The following is a 19,073-nucleotide window of genomic DNA, read 5'->3' as shown; positions in this document are numbered from 1 at the left end:
AATATTCAATATCGGCGACGAGTTCCTTACCGCGTCTCCGCTGTACTGCTTCAAACAGTGCAGGAGGCGACACGTATTCGCCAGCCAAAACGACGTCATCTCAAAATCCTCGTTGTGTTTCTGGAGGAGCAGAATGAAAACATGTGAGACCCCCCCCCTCCTCCAACTTTGGTGGGGGATTTTGAGTGTCCCCATCTAGATCATCATCTAGCCACCACCACCCCTGGTGAGACACTGGAACAGGTTGCCCAGAGAAGCTGTGGCTGCCCCATCCCTGGAAGCGTTCAAGGCCAGGCTGGATGTGGCCTTGAGCAACCTGCTCTAGTGGGAGGTGTCCCTGCCCAGGGCAGGGGGTTGGAACTCGATGATCTTTGAGGTCCCTTCCAACCCAAACCATTCTATGATTCTATGATTTAAAGGACCTATGAAGGTGCCAAATAGTCATTGCCATGGAGACCAGCTTCAGGGCAGGTAAGACTGTGCTGGGGAAGGGATCTGCAGCAAAAAGGGCCAACGAGAAGCTCTTTTTGGGGCTTTTTGAAGCCAGGAAAAGCCCTTTGCTTGTACTGGGGCTGGTGCTACTGAGTGAGCCTGGGTGGAGCCACCTCCCCTGGTTGATCAAGCCACCCCATGAAACATGTGAGCATCCAGAGAGTGCCAGAGCCTGGCACTTGCGTGTCCAGAGGAGAGCCACCAAGCTGGTGAGGGGTCTGGAGAACAAGTCCTATGAGGAGAGGCTGAGGGAATTGGGCATGTGTAGTTTGGAGAAGAGGAGGCTGAGGGGAGACCTCATTGCCCTCTACAACTCCCTGAAAGGAGGGTGTAGAGAGGTGGGGGTTGGCCTCTTCTCCCAAGGGAATAACGACAGGAGCAGAGGAAATGGTCTGAAGTTGGGGCAGGGGAGGTTTCGATTAGATATTGGGAAGAATGACTTTGCTGAGAGGGTGGTCAGGCACTGGAAGAGCCTGCCCAGGGAGGTGGTGGAGTCACCATCCCTGGAGGTATTTAAGAAATGTGTAGACGTGGCACTTCAGGGCACGCTCTATTGGCCAAGATTGTTGGGTTGTGTCTGTTTGTGGTTTGTTTGTGTGGTTTTTTTTGTTTTTTTGGTTTTTTTTCTGGTTGGACTCAATGATCTCAAAGGTCCCTTCCAACCATGAGGATTCTGGGATTCTGTGAATGAGGAAGCTCTCGCTCTGGAGACACACTATTAGCCATTTGTTCCCTGCAAACTTTTTTTTTTTATCTAAAAACGCAAACAATTTTATTGTTATGATCATAATTCTCCTTGTTCTTCTACAGAGGGAAGCTACGGGAGAGCTGAATATGACACATTTGGACCATCCTACACCACCTCAACCCAAGATGAGAAAAATGGAGACCCACCTTCAGCACTTTCTTAATGCCGTTGATGGTGGAGGTGAGCAAGGAGTGCACCTTCTGGTCGTCGTTGATGTAATCCGCGTGTCGGATGCACATGTAGAGGATGTAGGCAGGAAGGCAGGGAACAGTTGCAGACACTGCTTGAGGCTTCAGATCTAGAAGGTTTGGGATTGTGGTATTTTACCAAAAAAATCCTCTTAAAATTCACCAACTGCCAAGTGAAGCAGGCAACAGCAGAGCTGGAGACCCAAGCAAACCCCCTCTCTTCCCCCAGCCCCGGAGAAGCTGAGATTTCACCTCTGCAACTCCCATTCCTCACTGCAGCGTGGACACAGGACCAGAGGTCCAACTAGAGGACAGATGGACCTCCTGGTGCTGGCCAAAGAGGAAGAGCTGCAGCACCAGGGCTTGGGATTCTGCACTGAAGCTCGTGATGCCGTGACATTCCACTTTAGGGATGCACAAACGCACACAGGTGGCACTAGACCTTCTTTACCATGAAAAAGTCTACCCAAGCAGCACACAAATAACCTTTGAAAAGCTGCCTGGAGCCTTGAGGAATATCTCAAGCAGGTTACAAACCCCTCTGCTCTGAATCCACGACGTAATAAATCACTCTTTCCCTCAAGATACTGAATCCTAATGGCAGCTGTGGGAAATTCCAGCCTCAAAAAGAAGAGCTCCTCTGAACAGAGGAACTTCAAAGACCACAGGAATGGGCTATTGCTGCTCTTGGAGCACTTTTTAGATCCTCACCAGCTTCTGCTGGGGTCAGAGAGTGATGGTAAATACTGACACTCAGAGAAGCACGAGCCTCAAAAAGAAGAGCTCCTCTGAACAGAAGAACTTCAAAGACCACAGGAATGGGCTATCGCTGCTCTTGGAGCACTTTTTAGATCTTCACCAGCCTCTGCTGAGGTCAGAGAGCGATGGTAAATACTGACACTCAGAGAACTTCTCCAAGAGTGTTGAATAAGGGGATGCTGGCAGCAATTCTGATCAGATCATCCGGCGTAAAAGAGCTCAAAAGTTCACTATCTGTTGAAGTTACCACAGAATGTCTCAAAAACCAAACTATCTTGGTCCATTGCTGCTCAAAATCCCCAGGGTCTGTCCTCTGCTCTCCCCTCCCCGTTGATCACCGCAAAATCCCCAGGGTCTGTCCTCTGCTCTCCTCTTCCCCATATATCACCACATCGTACGAAGCTCAGCAAGTTACTGCCTGCTCTAAAATCTGCAGCCTCTTCTTTGAATCTTCCATTTTATGCTATCCCTAAGGGAAGGGATGGAATTAAGGGAGTGCCACCAAGGGCTGGAGCCCCTCTGCTGTGAGGACAGGCTGAGAGGGTTGGGGGGATTCAGCCTGGAGAGGAGAAGGCTCCAGGGAGACCTTAGAGCCCCTTCCAGTCCTGAAAGGGGCTCCAGGAAAGCTGGGGAGGGACTCTGGATCAGGGAGGGGAGCCATGGGATGAGGGGGAAGGGTTTGACACTGAAAGAGGGGAGATGGAGATGAGATGTGGGGAAGAACTTCTTTGCTGGGAGGGAAGAACTTCTTTGCCCAGGTTGCCCCGAGAAGCTGTGGCTGCCCCATCCCTGGAGGGATTCAAGGCCACGTTGGATGGAGCTTTGAGCAACCTGGTGTGGTGGGAGGTGTCCCTGCTCATGGCAGGGGGGTTGGAACTGGATGATCTTGAAGGTCCCTTCCAACCCAAACCATTCTATGATTATATTCATGCTGGTCTATTGGCTTTACCTACCAAAATTGCCATCACCGTAAACGTGCAGCCCCAGGAGGGATTAATTTGAGAAGATCTGTCTATCTTAAAGATCTCACGTTTGCAAAATACGAAGGAGCCAGGCCCAGAGCAAGTTCCTCACCTGTAATGAGGTTTCGGATGAGGAGTGGCTCGTCTTCTTTATAATATTCCAACATGCCCTGAAAATCTTTCTCCTTCCTCTGGACAGCAACTTGCATGTTCCGCTCGTGCCGACTCCTCTCCACCGGTACCGTGGCCTGGGAGGCTGCGAAGAGAAAAGAGCATGAAAGGTGGTACCTGGTGCTGGAGAACCATTCACATCCTCCACTGGCCTTAGAGAAGACACCAGGTTGAAGTGTTATATATTAAATTTCCAATAATGTTATGAGCTTCAACGGACCTAGAAAAATATAAAGAACCAAGTCTTGAATTACCAGCCAGGAGTAGTTCTGATTCTGAATGAAAGATAGAGTGCAAAAGTTGGACCTAAGGAGGGCAAGATGAAGTCATTTTCTAAGGAACCACAGGCTAGAAGGTAATAACCCTACAGGAAGCTTTTTAATGTATCATTTTCACAGAAGAGGACAAAAAAATAGCCAGGCAGCAGAAAAAAAACCCTAAGCATCATGTCTTGTGGTTGGCTGTAAAGCTGAAGAACTTGTGGTGGCACGTCGTTGAACGTTGTGCTTCCACAGAAGTTGAATAAAACAGGAGAGACCAGAAGTACCGCGGTGAACGGCAGCCCTGCTGCCTGGAGATTCCACCAACAAGGGACCAGCTGTGGAAACCCTCCAGTTATTGCAGCTTAATTTCACTTAATGCCTAGTTGTCAGCAATCAGCTCGTGAGAAGAAGGCAGTATGATTAATCACGGCATCTCCGGGGAACGGGAAGCTCCCTCCATCCAACGCAGATGTCACATCTGAGGGGTTTTCTGATCAAGTAGAGAAAGGAAGAGGGGGAAGGGTTTTAAAGTGAAAGAGGGGAGGTTTAGATGAGATCTCAGGAAGAAATTCTTTGCTGGGAAGGTGGTGAGAGCCTGGCCCAGGTTGGCCAGAGAAGCTGTGGCTGCCCCATTCCTGGAGGCGCTCAAGGCCAGGTTGGACGGGGGGCTTTGAACAACCTGGTCTAGTTGAAGATGCCCTACTCAAGGCAGGGGTGTTCGACTAGACGGCCTTTAAGGTCCTTTCCAACCCAAACCATTCTATGATTCCATGATACAAATATTTTTTTTAATCCTAAATGGTTTAATCCCTCTCGATCCCACCAGCCACTGGTCCCTCAAGATCTCTGCTTGAGTCATAGAATCGTCTAGGTTGGAAGGGACCTTAAAGATCATCTAGTCCAACCATCAACCTAACTCTGACAAAAAATAAATAAGAAATAAGCAAAGAAGAGAAACCAGAGGGCCTTTCCCCCACCCCACCAACAGCCAAGTCACCTTCAAAATCTTGGACCTTCTTCATGTAAATCTTCAGCTGCTTCTTCAGCTTCTTTTCATTCTTCTCTAACTTCTCCAGCAGCTCTTTAAGATCCTGAAAAACAAGATGCACTGGGTTAAAAAAAAAACCCAAACAATAAACAAACTAGAAAACAACCCAAAACCAACGGATTTGGGGTGAGTTTGAGGTTGGAGTCACTCAGTAGCCTGGTCCATGTGCCACCACTGCAGGGTGTGAGCATCTTGGTCCAAGAAGAGCCAACATCCATCGCTGCCAAGAGTGTGGATGTTGTGTCCCTGCTTTTTCCAGAAGTAGGCAATACTCCCGACACACCTCCCAAAGCAATTTAGTGTTGGCTGTTAATTACATTTCATAATCATATTTCATAATAATCGTATTATTTAGATGCTAAAGCTGCTGAGAAAGGCAAGGAGACCTCACCTCAACTTAGGAAGAGACCAGAGTTCACTCCAGATGTTGCAACACAGAGGCAGGAGGTGAAAAGGGGAAAACTGATGATCGGCCAGGATAACTTTTTGGAGTGGGATCTGCCCCCCAAATTCCCCCAAAAATGCAGCTAAAAAGAATTGTGTTGGGTCTGTGCATAATTATGGAGTATGGGGCACCCAGCACCTTCAGAGATCTCATTTCATAAGCAGTGCCACCAAAGTAGGTAGGTTTAAAAATAATAACAATTAAAAAAATAAAGTACCTAGAGAGTCACAAGGGTCATAAAGCCACTGAACAACAGCTCAAGGCCAAATATCAATGTTCCCAAATGCACTGGAGATGCTGAAGGACATTTTATCAGGGAGGGGAGCCATAGGGTGAGGGAGAAGGGTTTGACACTGAAAGAGGGGAGATGGAGATGAGATGTGGGGAAGAACTTCTTTGGTGGGAGGGTGGTGAGAGCCTGGCCCAGGTTGCCCAGAGAAGCTGTGGCTGCCCCATCCCTGGAGGGGTTCAAGGGCAGGTTGGAGGGGGCTTGGAGCAACCTGGTTTGGTGGGACGTGTCCTGGGGTGGAACTGGATGATCTTTAAGGTCCCTTCCAACCCAAACCATTCTATGATCTTGCAGAGAGTTTAGGAGGGGTGGAAGATACCCAAGCGCCGCCTTCTCCCTCTCAACATTTCCTGTCTCCTTTCTCCCAACCTGGGTTTCTTTTCCTCTTTTTTGGGCTGGTTTTTCAGGAACAGCCTCTTACCAGATTTTCATTGGTGAGCCGTGTAATTTCTTGCTGAAGCCCAAACTCCACCTGAGCCTCCGGAGACAGCTGCAGGGTCTGCAGGAAAGCCTGCTGTTGCTTCTCCATCTCTTCTCTCATCGCGTCCACCTCGTTCTTCAAAGCTTCTACCTCCTCCTCGTGCTCTCTTCTCTGCTCCTGAAGCTGGGCTTCCAGCAACCTGAGAAAAGGACCATATCTGTCATCAGGAGCAGCCTGGGATTTCAGCATCACAGCAGTAACCACCGTTTGAGTTTAGATCCTTCCAAGCTTGGGAGATGTCACCAGTCCATGTGCCCAACATCGCACCAAGGGGTGCTACAGCCATTATTGCCACATTAGTCTGTCATTTACTCTATTTCAGATTAAATACTTTTGAAATTAAAGGCATGAAATGAAAAATTTGATTTTTCTTTTATTAAAAAGGGATGGGAAAAATATATTCAAGAGCTCCTTTTTTTTCTAAATTTGGGTTTCTTCACTCTTCCCGTTAACAAAAAGCAAATGCATGGCAAGGAAGCAACGCAGATCCTGCAGGATTTTCAAAAGCTCAAGCTTGAGGAGCACTCGTTCTGGTGCTCATCACCTTTCAAACATCAGTTCTCACTCGTGAAAACCAAACTAGAATGTCCTGCAAAGGGCTCTGTTCAGTTGGACCATCACGAGCTTCGCTTCCTACTGCTGGGAGTTTTGAGAAAGGCAGAAGGTGAAACCCTCCGTTCCTTCTAGCTCTTTGTAGAGCTGCTATCTGCCTTTGCTTAAAAAAGAAGTATATTTATTTATATCTCAATTTTCACTCATGAACTACCTGCAGAAAACTACGCACAGGGCAGTTTTCTGTCACTTCAATCAGTTCCTGCTTTTATCGTTGCTGCTGACTCCACCAGAGGAAAAAAGAGTTGTTTCCTTGTTCTCCATGACACGCAGACGACAAGAATTCACCAAAACCAGCCCTTCTCCCACTTTTACGTGGATACACAACTTTTTCCTCTAAAAATTTGTCCTCCTACCCTCTCCTACCCTCTTCTTTAGATAAAAAGTTCCATCTCAACATGAGAAGGAACTTCTTTCCTGTGAGGGTGACAGAGCCCTGGAAGAGGCTGCCCAGAGAAGTGGTGGAGTCTCCTTCTCTGGAGACATTCCAACCCCACCTGGACATGTTCCTGTGGGACCTGCTCTGGGTGGCCCTGCTTTGGCAGGGGGTTGGAGGAGATGATCTCCAGAGGTCCTTTCCAACCCCGTATCATTCTGTGATTCTCTCCTACACACCAGGTCTCCTTCCAGCCCTGCCCTGAGCCTGTGCACGAGGACAACCCTGGGGGGAAATGCTGAGTTTAAGGGTATGGCATAGGATGAGGGGGAAGAGTTTGACACTGAAAGAGGGGAGATGGAGATGAGATGTGGGGAAGAACTTCTTTGGTGTGAGGGTGGTGAGACCATGGCCCAGGTTGCCCAAGAGAAGCTGTGGCTGCCCCATCCCTGGAGGGGTTCAAGGCCAGGTTGGAGGGGGCTTGGAGCAACCTGGTCTGGTGGGAGGTGTCCCTGCCCAGGGCAGGGGGTTGGAACTGGATTGTCTTTAAAGTCCCTTCCAACCCAAACCATTCTATGATTCTGAGACTCCAGAAGGGGTCTCAGAAGGGGATCCAGAAGGGGATCTCAGAATCCAGAAGGGGATTCTGAGACTCTGGGGAACAGGCATCAAGCCAGAAACTGCAAAGTCTTAGTCCCAGACTACACAGGTCGATGGTAGCAAAGAGGTAGAACAACCCAGGGAGATAACCAAGCCACATGAACCTTCCTCATGGATGTTCTCTGGGCCAGAGCCAGGAAGAGCCACGGTCCCAGCTCAGGGGCTTCAGCTCCTCGGATACCGGATGCCAACAGCGTTCCCCAAAGGTGAGGAAGACTCTGGTGTCCACAGCTTAGCATTTACCCTGGACACGCACAGACACGGTGCTGGGCCAGTGGGGAAAAAGCTACAACCATTGGGAAAACCATGGAGATTCAGGTCTGTGAAGTGTTTCCCTACAAAAACAATTAAGCATGGTTTTTAATTAAGCACTCCTGCAAACTTGGGTTCCTACATTGCCTCGTAACCGCCCTGCAGAAGCGCACAGACTGATTAACAACTAATTATCAGCTCTTGCAAGTACCAAGTTGAACCAGGAGAAGAATCCAGGAGTCCACCTTGCTTTGAGCTCCATTTGTGTCTCTAGAAGTTCATCATCTTGGAGATAAGACCCTTACAGAATCACCACCAAGCCCAGGAGATAGGGAGGTCGTAGGTTCTGCCCCGGTGTGTCCCGCTGGGAGGATTTTTGCCCATCAGACCAGGACATGGGGACATCTGTGGAAGGATGGCACCACCACACACCTTCCTCCTCTTATCTATAGGCAACGCATGGACAGGAGAGGACAATCCCTGGGGAGCATGCAAAGCAGGCAGCATGGCAACACGAGCACAGGGACTCCGCTTCCGAAAGCCAAGGAGTGGGAGAAAACACTTCAGGGAGGTTCTATATCTTAATGCAATTGAGGGAAAAACATCTAAAATGTGGTTTTTTGGGCTTCCTGGACATTACGCCTTCCCAACACCTTTATCACACAATTTCCAATGAACGTAACATAATTCTCACTGAATCACTGCTCAAGCATTCGTGACAACGGCCACCATCAGCAATCCCCAATTAGAATCCTAACGACCCCCCTGAAAATGAGAGGAGGGTTGGAATTCCTCCCGTTTGGACATCCCACCTCCAGCTGCTCCCAGAGAGGACAAGAGGTCCTACAGAGGACAAGAGGACAAGAGCAGAGGAAGAGAAAGGAACAAAAGGGGAAGCGAAAGGGGGAGAAGGGGAGAAGCAGCAGTTTTGGGGAAAAAAAGAGAAAGTGGTTGACCTGGCAACTTGCTTTAAACCTTGATAAGCCAAGCCGAGCTCTCCATCTTCATTGAGATACCCCCAGTCCTCAGTCTTGCTAGAAATAAAGGACAGCAAAAGGAAACAAGAGGACAGAGAAAGACAAAAGGTCAATTGCAATAGAAGGGGAAAAGGTGAAGAACCCGTAATCATTTATTATTTTTTAAATTTATTTAAAGCACACCTTCATTACGTCGTATTTCCTTTTCCACCTCATGCAGCCCTTTTCTCCCCGACCCACCACAGTTGACACGGGAACCCAACATCCTCCAGGTCCAAAGGGACCATCGGAGATCGTCTAGTCCAACCTCCTGGCAGGTTACCATCATTCCTGAGATGTTACTGTTTGGTTTTTTTACCAAAAAGCCCAACTTCTGGAGGTCAGACCCAAGTTTTCATTTCTTTATGGCTAAACTCCTTCCCATTTGATGGCAATTCCACACCAAACCAATTAGCTGAAATCCTCATTAAGACCTTACGTGTAGAAACCAGGGAAGAGAAACAAGGACCAAGAGGGATAAACGAGAGAAAAGTCAACACAAAGGGTAAGGAAGAGATGTTTGAACACAGAGAGGGGGGAAATGAAAAGCAGAGAGTGATACTTAGGAGCTCCCAACAGAACTCCTTGCTTCCCTAGCCCCCAAAAATTAACTATTTTTGAGCTGGAACAGCCCCTCAAGGACTTCCAACCCCAACATAACCCATCCCCACGGCTCAGAACAGCTCACTCCTCTTCCAAACCTTCTCCCATCTCACTAATAAACTTACGTGTAGAAACCAGGGAAGAGAAACAAGGACCAAGAGGGATAAACGAGAGAAAAGTCAACACAAAGGGTAAGGAAGAGATGTTTGAACACAGAGAGGGGGGAAATGAAAAGCAGAGAGTGATACTTAGGAGCTCCCAACAGAACTCCTTGCTTCCCTAGCCCCCAAAAATTAACTATTTTTGAGCTGGAACAGCCCCTCAAGGACTTCCAACCCCAACATAACCTGTCCCCACGGCTCGGAACACCTCACTCCTCTTCCAAACCTTCTGCCCATCTCACTAATAAGACATTTTAAAGACAATCTTCTCCATTTCCTTCCTTCTGCATCAACTTCCACCGGTCTAAAATAAATTCTCTTCTTTCTACTTCAGTCAAGGGTCTCCTCAATCATCAAAAGTTCAAAGCCATCAGCCTTTCCTCAAAGCAACCTTCAGTCCAAACACCCCTTGGATATTTGTTTCCACACCCCTACATGAGATCAAATCTCCTCCATAACCATCCAGGAAAAGTCTCATCTCACTTTAATGCTAAAAGTTTCCTTTTAACAGTTGGGGGTGATTTTTGAAGCTATAAAAGGCAGGAGACTCATTTATCTTCTTTAATGAGGCGTTGAACACATTTGAGTCAGGGGAGCTGGTCAACCTGACCAGAAACACTTGCTGCAGTGAGATTTTACTCGGCTTCGACGTGAGTTCAAAAACAGAAATAAAAAACCCAAACAAAACAACAACAAAACAACAAAAAAAATCACTTAATGTATCATTAAACTTCATAAAGAAGAACCGAGCCGATAAACTCCCTATTTTGAGAAGAAGAGTAGAAGATGCCGTTCCCTGGCAAGGAAAACTCTGCATGTTTAAGTGGAAAAGCAAAATATGCAAACTTTCTACACCCAATTTTCATGAGGAAAGGATTGAGAACCGTGGGGCCACCACGAAAGGCCTCAAGAGGTGTCTGACAGCTCATACATCCCCTCCATCCTGGTATTTCTCAAAAGTGACCAACATTTGGCGTTAACATTTGGAAAACTCATCTGTTAAAGCCGTTACGTGCAAATTTAGATGAAAACTTCATTTTTACCCACACATGGCAGGTTTCCAAAAGGGTAGAAGATGCCGTTCCCTGGCAAGGAAAACTCTTCATGTTTAAGTGGAAAAGCAAAATATGCAAACTTTCTACACCCAATTTTCACAAGGAAAGGACCAAGAACCATGGGGCCACCAGGAAAGGACTCAAGAGGTGTCTGACAGCTCATACATCCCCTCCATCCTGGTATTTCTCAAAAGTGACCAACATTTGGCGTTAACATTTGGAAAACTCATCTGTTAAAGCCGTTACGTGCAAATTTAGATGAAAACTTCATTTTTACCCACACATGGCAGGTTTCCAAAAGGATCTGTAGACTGAGAGATACAGGGGAAAGGTTTATTGCTCTGATTTGGCTCAATTTGTTAGGAAGGTGGGGTTTTTTTTTTGCTTCAGATAGTCTTGGGATCTGTAGACTGAGAGATACAGGGGAAAGCTTTATTGCTCTGATTTGGGTCAATTTGTTAGTAAGGAGGGGTTTTTTTTTGCTTCAGATAGTCTTAACAGAACATGTATTTAGGCACTGAAAACAAAGGAAAAATCCAGGAAGGATCCTCACTTTTTATTACATGGAAATCTCACAGGACCAGCAGCGTTTTTAGGATGGGTCTTCCTGTATAATCTCCTTTGAAAAGCAGTTTTTCTTCCTTTATGACAGAACATGTATTTAGGCACTGAAAACAAAGGAAAAATCCAGGAAGGATCCTCACTTTTTATTACATGGAAATCTCACAGGACCAGCAGCGTTTTTAAGATGGGTTTTCCTCTATAACCTCCTTTGAAAAGCAGTTTTTCTTCATTTTTTTTTTTTAAATCATATTAATTGTGGTAAATGAAGAAAGGAGCTCAAGGGGGTGCCATCACGCCGCGATAAAGCCGCCGGGGAAAGAAGCGCTCGGTCCGTGTTCACCACCAGAAATGGAGATTCCCTTCTCCCACAAGTTCACATTGACCAAGATGATAGAAGTCAATAGGGCTCTTTCTAGCTCATTAGATTAATTAGCAGGCGCCACAAGAATTTCCTAAAAGGCTGGGTAAATCCTTCTCTCGAATCGGGCTGAAATGAGTTGAAAGGACGTGATTCACTCATTTCTCCTTTAATTCTGATCTGGGAGGAGCAGTTGGGGACCCCAACGCCTCAAGGAAAGGGAGAGAAATCCCTCCCCAAACAACTCCCTCCCCTCCTCTGAGCAGCTTAAAGGAGGTGCACGTCACCCCAAAGAGGTTCATTTTAGCATCTAAAGAAAAAGAGCCACATACTCTACAGAAATCACTTGGAAATTATTACAGAAGTTAATTTCAAAGACTAAGCCCCGTCTGCTTTGAGCTGCCAGGTTATTACCTCCAACATCATCACTGGGGTCGAGGTTTCCACCGAGATCAAACAGGCTGGAAAGAAAGATCCCAAGAATTGAAACAGGGAATAAAAAAAAAATAAAAACCCTACTTAGCTTCCCAAGAAAGATCCCAAGAATTGAAACAGGGAAGAAAAAAAAAAATAAAAACCCTACTTAGCTTTACGTTCGGTTATTGAAGCAGAAAATTAGCTGCAAACGAACTTCTCCCTTTAGCAGTTGAAAGTCAGCAGAAAATAAAGAGAAAAAAAGCTGAGTTCACTGCATTTAGAAGAAGCTGCTTTTCATTCAAACTTCCCCTTGACCCTGCATCAAAGAAATGGAGCCTGGAGACTGCAGATTTCCCTTCCTGAAACTCCAGAGGCCAAAAAACCACCAGGGCCTGACCACATGGACTCACCTCGAAATCCAAAAGATTTACACGCTGTGGAAAATTAACCATTATCTCTTTTTTTTTTGATGATTTCTGGGGGTGGTTCCATCCAGAACCAGATGTTAAGTCTGGAAACCAGAGCAGTGGAAGAAGGACCGGAGTTTTCCAGTAGGATGAGTGAGAGGAGGCAACAGGCAGCCCAGGATGGCCAAAGTTGGGGACCAGTGACACAACCCAACTGGTGGGTTGGGTTGTATCACCCTAAGAAAGCAGCAACTCTTCTTTTGACTCCAAGTCCTTCACCAACACCTCAACACCTGAACCATCACTGCAAGTGCACACTGGAAAATGCTGATTAGGGAATAATTAACTCTGCACCTGACAAGGGGATCTCACATCCCACACGAGTGCCCACGGCTTCAGGAGAAAGTCAGAAGGAAATTGGAGAAAAGCCACAGAATTCATTAAGTGACCAAAACCCCACACCTCACAGTAGAAAGCACAAGGAGCTCCACTGATTTATTGACAAAAAGGTGATGTTTAAATCAATCTCATCACCTCTACGTTGCAGGAGGGGCAGAAATTTCATCAGCAAGTTGACTTCAGGAAAGCAAATATTCAATGGCAACTAATTGAAAAGAACAAACACTGGTCCTCAGCCAACCAGACATGATGTCCAGGTGAGACACCAGTGTCACAAGCATCCTGGACCTCAACAATCTCCCCTCTGGACTCCTCCAGGTCCATGGGTAGAAGTTAAAGGTGACAGTAAGGCAGCCATCAGGGGTTTAAGCTATATTTAAATGCAACGATGTGGAACCCAGCCCTTCCAGCAAACCCATCTCTGTACACACACACCAAGAAGTTAAAGGTGACAGTAAGGCAGCCATCAGGGGTTTAAGCTATATTTAAATGCAACGATGTGGAACCCAGCCCTTCCAGCAAACCCATCTCCATACCCACACACTAGGAGATCTCCACAGGTTCTCCTAGAGCTTTCCCAAGAAGGAAAATCACTGCAAAGTCAGAAAATCCAGCCCGTACTGGGGCAGGAATTTGAGGGACACACAGCACAGACACGACGACCACAGTTGACCACACACATACGTTGAATTTTTGCACATCGCTCCGGACACGTGGATTTCCCATCGCACCTTCTTGGCCATCCAGCTCTGAAAGCATCATAATTTTCCATATTGCTTTCCCAGATGGTGCACCTTTGCTTATAGTTATACAGGTATGAATTAAATCCTAATTAAGTCAATTAAAAGCCATTAATCCACAACTGTCAACGAGGGCTCCTCGCCCATAACAAGACCTGCATCGTTGGTCCCACCTTGATGGTCCTCCCTTGACCCAATGTCCAGAAGACAATACAGAAGCTGGTAACTCTCTAAAACATGTTAATTTGAGGCTGGATCTCATCTCTCACAGTTTCCAGTCCTTCCTGCTGCTGGAAAGAATTTGGGTCACACTTACCGGTTCGTCTCACACATCCCCTGGTAGGCTTCGATGGCGTCCTCCTGATCGATGTGCTTGTCACTGTTGGGCCAGCTGGCGTTGGTGGTGATGTTTTCCTAAATTCAAGGGGCAAAACACAGCAGCTTGTCATCCTGCAACATCTCCTTTTGCCTTTTAAAGTTCCTGAGACCGAGAAACTCCCAACCATCCTTAATAGAGCTTCCTTGGGGCCTCCATCAAATAAATTCTATGAATTCATACTCATGCAAACAGAGAGCAGAAGAGATTTGGAGATGGAAGAAGGATTCATGAAGCCAGGAGGGAGGTAAGGGGTGTGTGGGGTCTGAAATACAAACCATACCAAATCCTCGAGGAATGATAAGGCAGTGAATTAAAAAACCCAAGTGAGAGTTCTCAGAAAATGTGCTCTTCCATCAGAAGAAGCTCTAAACAAAAAGCCCTCAACCAACCATGATGGAATAGGCCCTCTTCTTGCCTACACACCAGTAGAAACACACTACAGCTGCACCAGCATGAAATGAGGAGAATCTGGTCCAAAACCTCTTTTCCCCCATCCCATTTCCTTGCAGAAAAAGCCAGTTGTCACGAAACACCACCAGGAACCATCTCAGACCACCACACCGTGGTGCAGGGCTAGAGAAGTTGCTCCTTGGCATGGGCTGGCCAGGCCTCATCGGGTCTTGGGTCTTCAAGCAGTACAGACCACCACGGGAGGGCTGGCCAGGCCTCATCGGGTCTTGGGTCAAGCACCTTTGAGCAGTACAGACCACCACGGGCCAGATAGTCTTGGGCTGCCTGAAATGATGTCATGGACCACATCTTACCCACAGGCAGAACCTCCTATAACCCTGCAGAACCTTCTAGAACGTCCCCGTGGCCATCATGCCACCCAGAGCCTACCAAAGCAGACATCACATCCCTCAGCAAAGCAGTGAATTTCCAGTAGCAGAATGGAAAATTGAGAAGAAAATCCATTACCCTCCCAATTACCATGTTTTTGCCCGTCTCTTTTTGCTGGGCTTCCTTCATGATCTGCGTCCTGAGGATGAGCACCTCCTCCTTCCGCACCTCCAGCTCCTCGTTGGCCGATTTCAGTTGGTTCAGGAGGAGGTTGTAACTCTCCTGAATATCATTGGACGAGTTGTTCTGGGTGGCTCGCTCCGCGATCGCTTTCCTCAGCTCGTTCAGTTCATTTTTCAGCTTCTTGTTCTCCGACTCCAGCTCTTGCCTCTGGAAAAGATCAAGCCATAAACCAGTTGAGATAAACCCTCTTGAAGGCCCTCATCCTTTTCTGAGATGCCTTTGAGGTGAATCAATCACCGACGATCGATTCAGGCCGGGAGCTGGATTCTGCTGCCAGTTGGGCCACGGGTGGTTCAGAAAAGACTTTTTTACTCTAATTAGTAGCCTGTTGCTATTTAATAACAACACTACGGGGTGACAGAAGGGAGATTTTACCAGTTGATGCTATTTCTTCAACAAAAAAGCAACCCATTAGAGAAACCAAACACGTTTGTTGCTTCTCCACTCAATCAGGGAACCACCACAACCCTCACTTTGTTTAACTCCTCTTTAATATTCATTAAATAAGGCGGAAGACGCCGATTTCCATCGTTGACAGGCATCTCATTAGGTGAGCTACGGCTGGCTGAATTCCCACGAGGGCTTCTGTTCTCCTACATTTTGTCAGTTCTCCCCCAACCCTGGTGAGATGTTTGCAGTTGGAGGATTTCCTCACCCTGACGTCTCGTCAGCTGCCGGCATTTGACAGACAAGGGCAATATTGTACATTTTTGACGCCAACTCCTTCTCCTGAATAACAATGCACGAGCATCGGCGTGTTTGCAGAGACAACTGAAGGGCTTATTTGCTTTTCCATGGCAGTAGAAGACAGAGGAATAAAACTCAGGCAGATAAACCAGCTTTTATTTCAGTATTTCCCCATGAAGCTTTGTTTGCGGGTGGTAACACCACATTTGGCAGCTCTTCACCAGCACCCAAAACCCACCTGGGGCATCCAGCTTGGTCAAGAGTAGCTTTGCTCCTGCAGATGGGCAGTCACAGAATCACAGGGCTTGGAAGGGACATCTGGAGATCATCCAGTCCAGCCCCCTGCCAGAGCAGGGTCATCCAGAGCAGGTTGCACAGGAACCCGTCCAGGTGGGGTTTGAATGTCTCTAGAGAAGGAGACGCCAAACCCTCTTTGGGAAGCCACTTCCAAGGATCTACCACCCTCGTAGGAAAGAAGTTCCTCCTCATGTTTAGGTGGAACTTCCCATGTTCAAGTTTGTGCCCATTTCCCCTTGTCCTGTCCCTGGCCACCACTGAAAAAAGACCAGCCCCATCCTCCTGACACCCACCCTTCAAGTATTTATAGGCATTGATCAGATCCCTCCTCAGTCTTCTCTTCTCCAGACTCAAAAGCCCCAAGAAGTCCCTCAGCCTTTCCTCATCAGAGAGATGCTCCAGGCCCCTCCTCATCTTTGTAGCCCTCTGCTGTCCCCTCTCCAGCAGTTCCCTCTCCTTCTGGAACTGGGGAGCCCAGCACTGGACCCATTGCTCCAGCTGTGGCCTCACCAGGGCAGAGCAGAGGGGGAGGATGACCTCTCTCCACGCTCTTCTTGATGCCCCCCAGGAGATCCTTGGCCCCAAGGGCACATTGCTGGCTCATGGGCACCCTGTTGTCCACCAGGACTCCCAGGTGTCTCTCTACAGAGCTGCTTTCCAGCAGGTCACCCCCAACCTGTACCAGTGTTGGGGGTTATTCCTCCCCAGGTGCAGAACCCTACACCTGCTCTTGTTGAACTTCATTAGGTTCCTCTCCACCCAACACTTCAGCCTGTCCAGGTCCTTGCTATGGGTCACGCTGGGGAGCAGAGCCAGACCCCCAGGGTCCTGCTCATGGCCCAAATCCCAACAGCCCACCTTTCTCTCTGCACCAGATGCTCCATCACCAGCTGCTGCACGGTGGCACCCAAGACTGCTCCCTCCTGTCCCCACGCACCCAGGGGACGATGCCAAAACCCAACAGGACCATCATCCAACTAGGACATGGAAAAACCAGGGATGCCTGCAAGCGAGGTGCCAAAGCCTGGTGTCTGACCAGCTTGGGCTCAGCTCTTTCTTAGGGACTGACTAACCCCTGTGTGGATTCTCTAGTGTCTACAACAGCACAAGCTCTTCACATACACACACACACATCCAGATCCAGGTGCTTCCCTCTTCCTTTTGACCCTTTCTTCCACGATCCCTCTTCTCTTTGGGATATCTGCCTCATTATCAGCTTCGGCTGAGGCGAGCTAACGAATCCAAAAATGGCTGGGAGGGATGGGGGCAATTTATCCAATTTATACAGTGTGTAGCCAGCACAGCTGTGTAAACCTCGTTTCCATAGGAAACGGGGGGTATAATTATCAATCCTTACAAATTATAAATAGCCTGCCTTATCACAGCAGAGGTGTGACCAGAATAGCTGATCTGGCATCTGGACAGACTCCGAGCTGAACAAACACCATCAGTAACAAGAGCAGAGTCAGGTACTTTGGACCATCTGTCATTAAAAAAAACACCCAAAAAGTAAATAATAAAAGAAAAAAACGCATTCCAGCCAGCAATTCCTCCGCATCCACATGAAGCACAGCTCAGCAGAGGGAGCGTGTGAGATGTCAGCTTCTTCTAGAACTGGTGTTTAAAACAAGAGTTTTCTGTTTTAAACAGAACTCTCTGTTTGAAGAGTTTAAAACACTCTTTTCTCCTCATCAGCTGCACGGTGGCACCCAAGACTGCTCCCTCCTGTCCCCACGCACCCAGGGGACGATGCCAAAACCCAACAGGACCATCATCCAACTAGGACATGGAAAAACCAGGGATGCCTGCAAGCGAGGTGCCAAAGCCTGGTGTCTGACCAGCTTGGGCTCAGCTCTTTCTTAGGGACTGACTAACCCCTGTGTGGATTCTCTAGTGTCTACAACAGCACAAGCTCTTCACACACACACACACACATCCAGATCCAGGTGCTTCCCTCTTCCTTTTGACCCTTTCTTCCACGATCCCTCTTCTCTTTGGGATATCTGCCTCATTATCAGCTTCGGCTGAGGCGAGCTAACGAATCCAAAAATGGCTGGGAGGGATGGGGGCAATTTATCCAATTTATACAGTGTGTAGCCAGCACAGCTGTGTAAACCTCGTTTCCATAGGAAACGGGGGGTATAATTATCAATCCTTACAAATTATAAATAGCCTGCCTTATCACAGCAGAGGTGTGACCAGAATAGCTGATGTGGCATCTGGACAGACTCCGAGCTGAACAAACACCATCAGTAACAAGAGCAGAGTCAGGTACTTTGGACCATCTGTCGTTAAAAAAAACACCCAAAAAGTAAATAATAAAAGAAAAAAACGCATTCCAGCCAGCAATTCCTCCGCATCCACATGAAGCACAGCTCAGCAGAGGGAGCGTGTGAGATGTCAGCTTCTTCTAGAACTGGTGTTTAAACCAAGAGTTTTCTGTTTTAAACAGAACTCTCTGTTTGAAGAGTTTAAAACACTCTTTTCTCATCGCCCTCAGGGACACAACGGTCAAAAGAAAGCGATCGACTGCTTCTCTGCACAAAGGGCTGCTCTCTGGGTTTTGTTATTTGCTGGATAAGACCCCTGCTTTTCTTCCTCCTTGTCATTCCCTTCCTCCTCCTCCTTCTTCTCCTCTTTCTTTCTCCTGCTTTTTCCTTTCCTTTCCCCTTTCCCCTTTCCCTTCCCTTCCCTTCCTTTTCTCTCCTCTCCTTTCCCTTCCTTTCCTTTTCTCTCCTCTCCTTTCCCTTCCTTTCCTTTTCTCTCCTCTCCTTTCCCTTCCTTTCCTTTTCTCTCCTCTCCTTTCCCTTCCTTTCCTTTTCTCTCCTCTCCTTTCCCTTCCTTTCCTTTTCTCTCCTCTCCTTTCCCTTCCTTTCCTTTTCTCTCCTCTCCTTTCCCTTCCTTTCCTTTTCTCTCCTCTCCTTTCCCTTCCTTTCCTTCTCTCTCCTCTCCTTTCCCTTCCTTTCCTTCTCTCTCCTCTCCTTTCCCTTCCTTTCCTTCTCTCTCCTCTCCTTTCCCTTCCTTTCCTCTCCTTTCTCCTCCTCTGCTTTTGCCTTCCCCTTTCTCTTTCCTTTTTCCTTTCCTTTTTCCCTTCCCTTCCCTTTTTTCTTTCCTCTCCTTTCTCCTCCACTTGCTTTTTCCCTTCCCACTTGCTTTTTCCTTTCCTCTCCTTCCTCCTCTTTCTTTTTCCCTTCCCTTCCCTTCCCTTCCCTTCCCTTCCC

The 19,073-nt window shown here is 47.6% G+C and overlaps 1 protein-coding gene across 1 annotated transcript in view; it reads right to left on the bottom strand.

Moving 5' to 3' along the window:
• Positions 1-19,073, bottom strand: part of MYO5B (myosin VB) — a 184,632-nt gene that overhangs the window by 13,350 nt on the left and 152,209 nt on the right. Inside the window, exons 28-35 of the mRNA XM_014960788.1 lie at positions 14,776-15,015; positions 13,783-13,880; positions 8,703-8,780; positions 5,787-5,985; positions 4,581-4,674; positions 3,262-3,405; positions 1,387-1,538; positions 31-120 (exon numbers count right to left, since the gene is read on the bottom strand). Coding sequence (XP_014816274.1) covers positions 31-120; positions 1,387-1,538; positions 3,262-3,405; positions 4,581-4,674; positions 5,787-5,985; positions 8,703-8,780; positions 13,783-13,880; positions 14,776-15,015 — 1,095 coding nt within the window. The remainder of the gene's footprint in view (positions 1-30; positions 121-1,386; positions 1,539-3,261; positions 3,406-4,580; positions 4,675-5,786; positions 5,986-8,702; positions 8,781-13,782; positions 13,881-14,775; positions 15,016-19,073) is intronic.

This window comes from Calidris pugnax, unplaced genomic scaffold, assembly GCF_001431845.1.
Source record: "Calidris pugnax isolate Ruff unplaced genomic scaffold, ASM143184v1 scaffold150, whole genome shotgun sequence".
NCBI lineage: Eukaryota > Metazoa > Chordata > Aves > Charadriiformes > Scolopacidae > Calidris > Calidris pugnax.
This window is presented reverse-complemented; position numbering and strand designations above follow the sequence as displayed.